This window comes from Cuculus canorus, chromosome 1 (genome assembly GCF_017976375.1).
Source record: "Cuculus canorus isolate bCucCan1 chromosome 1, bCucCan1.pri, whole genome shotgun sequence".
NCBI classification, from domain to species: Eukaryota; Metazoa; Chordata; class Aves; order Cuculiformes; family Cuculidae; genus Cuculus; species Cuculus canorus.
Genome location: NC_071401.1, coordinates 205,947,292 through 205,959,380, shown reverse-complemented (window position 1 = coordinate 205,959,380; position 12,089 = coordinate 205,947,292). Strand labels below are relative to the sequence as shown.

Sequence of the window (12,089 nt, the reverse complement as noted above, 5' to 3'; positions counted from 1 at the left end):
CAGCTGACCTGGGGTTCTGTAGGAATTTATTTTCTTACACAGACTTTTGAAAGCAGATCTGTCTGGAAAAATAATTCTTCTCTGATTCCTCCACAATACGTTCTTGAAGAAGCTTCTGCTTCCACTTTTTTTTTTTTTTTGGGGGGGAAAGATTATTTCAGGGGCAAACATGATGAAAATACTTTTGCCCCTGATCAGATATCATTTTTCTCTATATGAATTATAGCATTATTTAGATTTGCTCTGGCTCTGTGTGTTCACCAAGGGAAACTGGATGGATTTAAAATTAAAATTAATGTCCTCTCTACTTTAGCTTCTCTTCCGCAATGCCAGCCTATGCTTCTCTCTTTTCCCTTTTTTGAAAGTAGCTCTTAAAATAGCACTTATTCGCCAAAAATGACAAATCCAGTTCTTTCTTTTCAAAGAAGGATACAAAGCATAGAAAATAATACTTTTCCCTTGATTTGGTCATCCTATGTGTTATCTTTGAGCCGTAAACACTTAAATAAGTAACTTAATATGCAGTGGTCCTATTCAGGTCAATTAGGTTGAATTCACATGTGAAATTAGTCACTTGACCAAAAACTATGAGGTTTTGTAGTTTTTTTCAACAAGACTCCTCTGAGTGGTTTGCTGCCTGTGTGGTAACTAATTGTAGAGTCATAGAATCATAGAATGGTTTGGGTTGGAAGGAACCTTAAAGATCGTATAGTTTCAACTCCCCTGCCATGGGCAGAGACACCTCCCACTGGATCAGGCTGCCCAAGGTCCCATCCAACCAGGCCTTGAACACCTCCAGGGATGGGGCAGCCACAACCTCCCTGGGCAACCATGCAAGGTTACCATTTCTTTTATGCTGAGAGTGGTGTGGCACTGGCACAGGTTGCCCAGGGAAGTTGTGGATGGGTTTGAGGAGAGATTTCAAGCCAGGTTGGATGAAGCTTTGACCACTCTGGTCCAGTGGGAGATGTCCCTGCCAATGGTTCCTTCCAACCCCAACCATTCTGCGATGCTGTGATTCTATATATGTATTTATCTGGAGACTGGGGAAATTCTTTATGTTGACAGTACTATGTTATAGAACCATTTTTTTCTGTATTTAGAGAAATGACCACTCTTAGGGAGTACTTTGAAAATGAAACTTCATCTCTGGATTGTAAACAGTATATCTCTAAAAGACGACCTGAATGGGTTTCAAAGGAAGAGCTGATCCAAAAAACACAACATACTTTATCTAAGGTAACAAATGATTTCTTGATAGCTTGAGTCTATTGTAGGATTAAAATTTCTTGGCATACATAGCAGCTCAGTTGATCACTTGAACTGCAATTAAAAGGTAGAACAAGTACACTCAGAGTATTGTTTTTGTGTCAGAAACGCTCCTTCATGCTTGAAAATGATAAAAAATTGCAATCGATCCTTACAACTGTTGTGTTCATCTTTATTGATCAGGCAGAAGAAAGATAAATCGCAGCCCAAATAAGATTATAGTAAATGTTAGCATCGTAGGGGACTGCAGGATGATAGAGAGCTATTCATCATCTCAAAGGGTGACCTGTCCACACTCGCGCCGTGGTCGCTCTGCTGCCTGATCGCATGCCTATTGATTGGCTCTCCATTGAAGGAACCTGGATGTGACTGTCATTGGGCAGCTGGGATTGCTAAATGCAAGGGGGTCACTGGTGTGAGGAGAATTTCATTTTCATTTTCTTACTGACCAATGATGATTTATGAAAAAATAAATGACCCTAAGTCACATGTGTGGAACCTTTGATTCCAGTACAAATGAATTATTAGGTCTGAATCTCAGAAGCTGGAGCGCAGTAGACCACTGTGCTCTTTGTGATCTGTGCGTGACCTTTGACTGCAGAAGCGGTTATGCAATTTGTTATAATTTGTGATAAAATATTAGACTTGCAATACAATTTTCCCCTTGTTTGGGGTTGGTATTCTTTTTGGTGATTTCTGTACTTTGCAAGATTATAATTTGCAAGGAATAACCTTAGAAGGTGAAATCCTCAAATGCAAATGAAAAATGGTTTTCCTTTTGCTTTTGTAGATAGCGCTGCCTCTTTTGGAGTTCCAACCCGATGTTTTTGCCGTAGTGGGCTGTCTTGCGTGCATTCATCATAACATGATTTGGCACAGATAAATGTTGCTCAGGACATGTTTACTAACTTTGAATGCAGTGTTCGGTTTTGGGATCCTCACTACAAGAAAGACGTTGAGCTGCTGAAGCATGTCTAAAAAAGGGCAGTGAAGCTGAGGAAGGGTCTGGAGAACAATTCTTTTGAGGAGCAACTGAGGGAACTGGGATTATTTAGCCTGGAGAAGACGTGACTGAGGGGAGTACTTATTGTTGTCTACAACTGGCTTGAAAGGAGTATGTAGCAAGGCGGGTGCTGGTCTCTTCTCCCAGGTAACAAGCAGTAGGACAAGAGGAAATGGCCTCAAGTTGTGCCAGGGGAGGTTTAGACTGGATATTAGGAAAAATTGCTTTACTGAAAGAGTGGTGAAGGATTGGAAGGTACTGCCCAGGGCAGTGGTGGAGTCTCCATCCCTGGAGGAGTTCAAAAGGTGTATAAATGGGCACTTTGGGACATGGTTTAGTAGGCACAGTGGTGTTGGGCTGGGATTGGACTGGATGACCTTAGAGGTCTTTTCCAACCTTAACAATTCTATGATTCTGTGATCTTTGACTTTTACCAAAGAGTGATCTCTCTAGTTATGAGTTTTGGAGGTGGTAATTTTATTTTTACCTAACATTGATTTAGGCATATTGCTTTTTCATACATCATTATCTTTAATAAAAAAACTGCTTACTTTGCCCGAAATAAAATTGGAATGACACTTTCTATGGACTGCATTGTGCCATTCGTGTATACTAAATGTTTGAATCGTTTTTGTGGCATGAATAACCTTTAACCATGATATTAATAGGTAGATTGTTAAAATAAATATTCAAACTGTGTTTTATGTAATCCTGCAGTGTGTGATTGTAGAGTTTTGTTGCCATGTTAACATGACTCCCTGCAATGCTGGGCAGCTCAAGACCTGCAGAGCTATGGAAGAGCTCTTGCAAGTACCAACAAAACCTTTGTACATCTTCATGACCTGTTTGCCCCACTACTCAGAGAAAAATGGTTTTAGAGAACTTTCAAACTGCTTTAGCTTTTCTTTATTCCTCCAGCTGTGAAGCCAGGTGCTATCATTATTACATCTCAGGTCCAACTGTGCTAAGGCTATAAAAACCTCTTTAAAAATACGAAGTATATATTATCTAGACATGAAGCATCACAACATTATAGTCATTTGTCTTTGAATATCCTACATCCCACTGAGAAACTTTGCCTTTTTTAAGTATAGAAAAGTTTTATTGCTTGATGATTCAATCTTGTTTTGCTTGCATTTTGGAAATGGATGATTTGGTAGAACTGAGTGAAAAGCATCCTGGAAGATGAAAATACAATATGAAGCTGCCTGATTTTGTAAACGAAAATTAGCAACTGATTGAAGAGACCTGGAAGTTTGGAATATTAAAGTAACTCCCTGTGAGAGGCATTATCAAAGCAAAAAGCAAAAGAAAAAGTCAAGCCATACTTAGTTTAATTGTGCAACTTTGTAGTTTGACTCGAGTAGCACTTGCAAACTGGATGGGGCTATAGGTGTAAATAACACAAACAAGGACATGCAAGGAAGTAAGGATTCGGTAGTTTGGAGGTTTTTTGTCATATTTTTCAATGGAGAAGCTTCAAATGCTCCAGCAGCACCTAGTGCTAAGTATGTGATTTTTACTCTCTCTAGAGTTTCCTCCCCAAAAGCCAGCTCCTTTGCACAACCATCTGGAACCAAGAAAATCATAGGGTCACGAGGTTGGAAAAGATCTCTTAGGTCATTGAGTCCAACCGTTCCTGTCTGCCACTAAACCACGGCCCTGAGCACCTCATCTACCTGTCTTTTAAATACCTCCAGGGATGGGGAATCCACCCCCTCCCTGGGCAGCCTCTGCCAGTGCCCAGTGACCCTTCCTGTGAAAAATTTTTTCCTGATATCCAATCTGAACCTCCCCTGATGCAGTTTGAGGCCATTCCTCCTTGTCCTGTCCCCTGTCACTTGGGAGAAGAGCCCAGCGCCCTCCTCTCCACAGCCTCCTTTCAGGTAGTTGTAGAGAGTAATAAGGTCTCCCTTCAGCCTCCTCTTGTCAAGGCTAAACAACACCACTTCCCTTGTCCGCTCCTCGTACGACTTGTTCTCCAGCCCCTTCACCAGCTTTGTTGCTCTTCTCTGGACACACTCCAGAGCCTCAACATCCTTCTTGTGGTGAGGGGCCCAGAACTGAACACAGGATTCGAGGTGCGGTCTCACCAGTGCTGAGTACAGGGGCAGAATAACCTCCCTAAGAGGACACACTTATTTTTAAAAAGACACCCCAAAAAGTAATCTCTGAAACTTTGTAGAATACTTGATTTGAGAGTTAGGTTATGGAGGGTTTTGGAACAACTTAAATGGATAAAACATCCAAATTAGCATTATTTGCTAGATATTAACATGCATATAAATGTTATTATATGAAATCTGTATTTTTCTTTATTTTTTTCTCCTTTCCAGAGTGCCCAGTTCTACAAAGTTACCACGGAGCAATACCAAAAAGCTGCCGATGAAGTGTCAGCTCGGTTCAAGTAAGTCTTTTTTTGCTGTTGTCTTTGAGCCTGGCAGCCGGATGAGTTCTTATCCACATTACAATTCACAATAATTCCCCTTCCCTCTGTCATAGATCCTATTGGTCTGTGCTGGTTATTGAAATGATCTGCAAGCCAGTGCGTGGTAACCGTAAGCTGGATAGAAACTGGATGCAGTTAGTAATGTACTAGTTAATTTTGACTTGATAAGATGCGTGAAATTTTGTAAACGTATATTCCTTAACAGTTTTTGTCTTAATTGAGCACCAAAAATGTAGTTTCAGCTTTGCGTTACAATAGTATTCGTCCTGTGCTTGGTTGATGTGAAAGAATTTAAATTAGCAACTTCACTTTGCCCTTACCAGGGAAGGTCAAATTAAATAATTTTCATTAGTCCTGAGGATGGTTAAATGAAGATACAGTAATTGATGGATCAAAGTGACTCTGACCCTTAGCCTTGGACTCTTCCCTCTCTGCTGCTTCATCCATTAGGCAGAAGGTTCCATTTATCATTTTAGTAAGGATACAGAGAGAACTTTTTACAGCCTTTTAGTCTCAACAGTAACTGAGAAATGCGCTATAAAATGAATTATTCTGTGATGATTTTTTTGGTTTCCAGAGGGATTTTCTTTTGTTTGGGTTTTGTTTTCTGATGAGCAAGAAAAGGCCCTTTTAAGCTGCTGCTGATATAAATAAAATTCTTAACTGTAAGATAAAAATAATTTTATCAATTAATATAATGAATTGTTTAATAGTCTCTAGTGTATCATAGGAACATTGAATGGTTTGTGTTGGAAGGAACGTTAAAGATAATCCTGTTCCATTCCCCCTGCCACGGGCAAGGACACCTCCCACTGCATCAGGTTGCTCAGAGCTTCATCCAGCCTGGCCTTGAACACCTCCAGGGATCAAGTATATAAAATTTTTGTACTGATTGATGGTCAAGGAGTGCAGGGATAGGATGGAAGGTAATAGTTTTAAGCTGAAAGATAGGATATTTAGATGAGATATTAGAAAGAAATGTTTTCCTGTGAAGGTGGTGAGGCACTGGCAGAGGTTGCCCAGAGAAGTCTTGGATGCTCCATCCCTGCATCAAGGTTGCTCAAGGTTGCATGAGGCTTTGAGCACCGTGATGCAGTGGAAGGTGTCCTTGCCCATGGCAGGGAGGTTGGAACTGGATGATACCCGAAAGAGTCATCGGGCACTGGAACAGGCTGCCCAGGGAGGTGGTTGAGTCACTTTCCCTGGAGGTGTTTAAGGAACGGGTTGATGAAGTGCTTAGGGACATGGTTTAGGGAGTGTTAGGAATGGTTGGACTCGATGATCCTGTGGGTCCTTTCCAACCTAATGATTCTATTCTATGACTCTATATTTAAGGTCCCTTCTGACCCAAGCCATTCTATGATTCCGTGATTATATTCAGGACAGAATTTATCTCTCCCTTAAACAAGAGGGACAGGATGGACATTGACTCAGGGTCTGATTTCAGTTTGATTTGGAGTGAGGAGCCTGGTATGTTGTTACTCACTGTCATTTTTTCACCTGTGATGCAATTGCCATCAAGAGAGTGTCTCTCCTTCCGGTGTTACAGTGAAGTATTTTCAGGTTTTGAAATTTAATTCTTGCATAGTCTCACTTTCATTATTCTAAATCAAGCTTTTATTGTGATTTGAAGTATTTGTTGATAGCTCCAGGTGGTTATTGTGGTCAGAGGTGGGAAATGGGTTTGGGTTCCTACCTGCCCAGCATATAAATAAGTTATAAATAATTTCCTAACTAAATCAAATGGGTTTGGGTTCCTTTTTGCTCAGACGGAGCTGGTTGATGTAGCAAGACCCAATCTTTAGCATCACGCAATATCTAAGAATTTTAAGAAAGCTATTTTATCATAGAACCATTAAGTCCTCAATTATTTCAAGTTTCGGTCCATTGCCTTAAAAAACAAAAAGAAAACCTTATAAAGGGAAAAAGATATCTGAACTACACACTTAAATTGTGGTAGATTTCATAAAGCGCAAAAAAAATTAATATTATTTTTAAAAAATATGAGGTTTTTAATATAAAATCATTTTAAATGTTGTGCCTTTTTATTGAAGGTTTAAACTCATCAGATGTGATTTTATTACTGCCTTTTGTATGTAACTTGATGGCTAAATTATGAATGATTTAGTGAAACCTAAAGATGATGCTCTTTTGGTGTCACCAGGCACTTCTCATGTTCAGTTTAATTGCATGTGAGGATTGAGGACAGAGTTTCAAGCAATGGTGTTTAAAGAGCATGTTTAATTGGCTGTAAAAGAAGAATTAAATAAGGTTGAACTGCTAAATTTTGTTAATGCATAAACCGATGTGCTACATGTCAGTGTGATTTCAGGTCCTAAGTGCGAGATTAATAGATCTAATTGTGGTGTTACAGAATAGTCTCACTTTATTTTAAACATGCCTGGAATTAGTTATCAAGGTTTATTGTGATAACTTGCATTTCTTTAACTTTTTTAAGCTACACCTCTTTCAAGGGCATAGGGAAGTGGATGATTAGAATCAGAGAATAGTTTGAGATGGAAGGGACCTTTACAGGTCATCTAGTCCAACGACCTTGCAGAAGCAGGAACATCTTTAACTCGATCAGGTTGCTCAGAGCCCCGTTCAACCTGACCTTGAATATTTCCAGGGATGGGGCATCCTCTACACCCCCTGGGTAACTCGTTCCAGAGTTTCATCGCTCTTATTGTAAGGATTTCTTCCTTATACCCAGTATTAATTACTTAAATGTTTCCTGGATTTTCCTTTTCCTTTCTCTGTTCAGCCATTGAAATTACACCAGCTGTGGCTTCATCAGTTTTTAGGCATAATTTGCCCCATTAAAAGGGAAAAAGACAAATATCCCACAAAGTTTCTATCCACAAAGCCTCCCAGAGAACTAGCAGGCCTTCTGTACTTTGTCTGCAGTCCTTATTGATGCCTGCTTACTACCTTCTCCGGCGCTTCCTGGATTAGACTGATATTCAAAATGTTCATGATAAATGTTTTATCTCCGTGAGGTCTTGATTCGCATTGATCAAATTCTGAATTATCAAATGGTTCATCTCTTTAAGGCACTAATTCCCATTGATCAAATCCTAAATGACCAGGTTCGGTCAGTTCCTGCAGTACACAAATTGCATTAAAAGAACATTACTAGAGCATGCTGCCTTTTCTAATGTCGGAGTTATGTTACCCGAAGTTACATTATAACCAGAATTATTATATTATGAAGATGTCTCTGTTATAATGAGAAGTTTACACAAGAAGAAAAGAATGCGATATTACAGGAAGAGCCAGGCTTTGGGCAAAGATCTGAACTTTAACTAATCAAATTGTACATTTGTATTGTGGGTTTTTTTCCTTAATTTGAAGGGCTGGTAGCGGAAAGTTTGGCAGCTGCGGTGGTGACATTTTATTCCCCTGTGGTGTCTAGAGCCAAGTAACATCTTGATTATTCATTTAGGAATAGAGTAAGCGGATAGGGCAGATTCTGCCTAAAATAAATGTTTTTACTTTATCTTCTGTGGGGTTTGATTCTTTGTAGTAGATAACAGACTTCCAAGTTGTTTTAAACTAAAAGAGGATAGACTCAGACTAGATACCAGGAAGAAATTTTTTAAGGGGGAGGGTGGTGAAACACTAGTACAGGTCTCCCAGAGTGGTGGTAGATGCCTCATCGCTGGAAACATTCAAGGTCAGGTTGAATGGGGCTCTGAGCAGGCTGATCCACTTGAAGATGGCCCTGCTCACTGCAGAGTTGGACTACATGACTCCATGGTCCCTTCCAATCCAATCCATTCTATGATTCTGTGATTCTAAGGGTGAGGCTTTCCCTGGTATCTCAATGCATCACTTCTAAACTCTTGTGTCTCGACCAGATTCTGGATCATCTGCATCATGACAATGGGTTTATTTGTGTTTGTACTTTGATATTATTATAGATGAAATTATTAAGATCTATTATTATGGAGGATTCTTTGCATTATCTGTGTGCCCAGGTGGCCAAGAAGGTCAACAGCATCCTGGCTTAGATCAAAAATTATGTGGCAAGAAGGAGTAGGGAAGGGATCAGCCCCCCTATACTCAGCACTGGTGAGGCCGCACTTCAAATCCTATGTTCAGTTTTGGTCTACTCACTACGAGAAAGACACTGAGAGGCTGGAGTGCATCCAGAGAAGGGCAGTGGAGCTGGGGAAGGGTCTGGACCACAGGGATTAGGGGAGCGTCTGAGGGAACTGGAGCTGTTTGATCTGGAGAAGAGGAACCTGAGGGAAGACCTCATCACTCTCTGCAGCTCCCTGAAAAGTAGGTTATAGAGGTGAGTGTTGATCTCTTCTCCCGAGTAACAAGTGATAGTATGAGAGGAAATGGCTTCAAGTTGTGCCAGGAGAGGTTTAGATTGGATATTAAGGCACATTTCTTTATCAAAAAGACTCTCTAGCATTGGAAGAGTCTTCCTGGGGAAGTGATGAAGTCTCCATCTCCAGAGGGATTTAAAAGCTGTATGATTGTGGTGCTTAGGGACATAGTTTAGTTGTGGAGTTGGCAGTGTCAGGTTTATGATTGGACTTAATGATCTTAAAGGTCTTTTCAAACCTAAACTATTCTGTGATTCTTTCTGGAAGCTTTGGTGTTTATCCTGAATTACGGATTCGATAGCTTTATTCCCTTACTATGAGACTTGTACAGGAGGAACACGTCTCAGGATCTGAAGGAGCTCATTTGATTAAACACAGAAGGGGTTGGGATTTGCTCAGGCTGCTTCACACAGTACTGTCTTCACATATTTCAGACGTCTTAACAATGGGTTTACAAACCAAATCAATGTGTTTCACATGATCCTTGGTTATTTCCATTGCTCCGATTACTGATGGAAGTTAGAACTCAGTGATAGCCAGGCAACAGGCTATTACAGCCTTGAAAATATGATCAGCAGGGGTGTTGATTCAGGATAGAGTGAATGGAAATAAATGATAGAACATCAATATTGTGTCTTCCTTTAATTGATGACTCTTGTACCGTGAAGCTTGGTTTATTAATGTTTACTGAAAATAAAATTTAAAGTACAGTTATATTTGATGGTTCTCTGTAAATACATAAAAACATGAAGAGTACTTCCTTTAAGTCGTGTTTTAGCTAATATCCTTTTTTAACTGGGAAGTGAAGCTGAGAACCTTTGTAATGAAGCCACGTTAAATGAATAATGGTGACAGTGCGATCTTTGCATAGAATTGTCTCACCAAACATTGATACCAATTTTCTGGACATTGAAAATAATGCAGTGGAGGGAGAAAATAAGCTTTTTAATGACAACTTTGGACTGAGACCAGGGAAATGTGGGTTTATTTCACTGTTCTTGTTGCCCTTCTGATGTTGGGCATGTATGGTGGCTTTTAAGGGACTCTTCTGTCCTGTTTGTCAGTTAGGGATATTGATAGTTCCTTAATGCCGATCTCTTCAGTAACTCTCATGTTGTACTCACATACTACTGTAACATAGAAATGCATGTTGGATTTACCCAGGCAAATGGTTTCTGCTTTGTTTCTGCTGTGCGGATCCACTGGTGAGAAACTTTCAGATTCCTAGCAGTTCCTTTTGCTACCTTAATTAGCATTAGTTGCTTTTCAAAACTAAAGCTAAAAGTACAGACTATAAATTATTTATGAAATACTACATAGTATTTTTCCAGTAACAGAAAATAGAAAGCTATTTAGAAATCCTTGGACAGAGCCTGCAGGCTTTGCCTCCTCCTAGTTGAATTCACTTTGCTCAGCCAAAGAGCTCTAAATAGAAATACCCTGAATTAAGCTTTTCTCTTACAGATATATAGTGCTTTGTCGTGAAACAGTTGTTTCAGTATTGTTTGCTCTGATGATGGTAGAATTATACCATGGTTTGGGTTGGAAGGGACCTGAAAGATCATCCAGTTCCACCCCCTCTGCCATGGGCAGGGACACCTCCCGCTGGATCAGGCTGCTCAGAGCCTCATCCAGTCTGGCCTTGAACACCTCCAGGGATGGGGCAGCCACGACTTCTCTGTGCAGCCTGTGTCAATGCCTCATCACCTTAGCAGTAAAACATTTCTTCCCAAGATCTCATCTAAATCTCCCCTCTTTCAGCTTAAAACCGTTCTCCCTCATCCTATCCCTGCACCCCCTGATAAAGAGCCCCTCCCCAGCTTTCCTGTAGCCCCCTTGAAGTAATGGAAGGCTGCTCTAAGGTCTCAGAGCCTTTTGTTGGTAGTATTCTTGAATTCTTTTTTCACATTCCCACTGGGAACGATGGTGCTGAGTTAGCCACATATAGAATCATAAAATCATAGAAAATTGTCGGTTGGGAAGGGACTTTAGGGATCATCTAGTTCCAACTCCCCTGCCATGGGCAGGGACACGTCCCGCTAGGTCAGGCTGCCCAAGACCCCATCCAACCTGGCCTTGAACACCTCCAGGGATGGGACAGCCACAACTTCCCTGGGCAACCTGTGCCAGGGCCTCACCACCCTTCTTCCTTATGTTTAATCTAAATCTTATACTTTCTTATGTTTAATCTTAATGTGCTCCTCTCCAGTTTATACCCATTGCCCCTCGTCCTATCATTCCAAGCCTTTCTGAACAGTCCCTCTCCAGCTTTCTTGTAGCCCCTTTCAGGTAATGGAAGATCCCTATAAGACCTCCTTGGAGCCTTCTGTTCTCCAGGCTGAACAACCCCAAGTCTCAGTCTGTCCTCGTATGGAAGGCGCTCCAGCCCTCGGATCATCTTTGTAGCCCTCCTCTGAACCCGTTCCAGCAGCTCCAATTAGTGTAGGACTGGTATGTTTGTAGATCTTGCTAGTAGTGCACAGTGTTAAATACCATCAACTCAGCTTAAAACACTTCTCTTAGCGGCAGAGGTACACGAAGATTTCTCTTTCCTTCTGCTCTTCCACCCTATCCCCTTTTTGTTCCCTGAGGCTGCGTAGCTGCACAAACAGTTGTGCTGACAAGGTGCAGAGGGTGACAAAGCAGTGGGAATTGCTTTTGGTGACATAAGCAGTGCTGTTGTCTGATACCTAACGGCGTTACACTTAACAAGTGAAGTATAAATGGTGTTTCGCAGAATGGAGGTGATATTATCACCCGTCTTAGGTTTAAAGTTTAAACTAGGCCGGATTCAGAATCCATACAGCTGCTTCAGGTAGGAAGAGAGATTGATTGAGAGACTACACATCTTTTTGATCTCTGTTATTTGCTTTGTACATCCAAAAGGAAGATCAGGAAAATGATCTGAGGACTGGAGCACCTCCCATATGAGAACAAGCTGAGCTGGGGTTGTTCAACCTGGAGAAGAGAAGGCTGTGAGGAGACCTTATGGCAGCCTTCCAGTACTTCAAGGAGACTACAGGAAAAA

At 40.9% G+C, this 12,089-nt stretch overlaps 1 protein-coding gene across 4 annotated transcripts in view; it reads left to right on the top strand.

The window, feature by feature from the left end:
* Positions 1-12,089, top strand: part of CHCHD3 (coiled-coil-helix-coiled-coil-helix domain containing 3) — a 174,960-nt gene that overhangs the window by 132,734 nt on the left and 30,137 nt on the right. For all 4 annotated transcript variants that reach the window (XM_054088959.1, XM_009563405.2, XM_054088943.1 and 1 more), the window contains one exon: positions 4,609-4,679. In XM_054088959.1, coding sequence (XP_053944934.1) covers positions 4,609-4,679 — 71 coding nt within the window. The remainder of the gene's footprint in view (positions 1-4,608; positions 4,680-12,089) is intronic.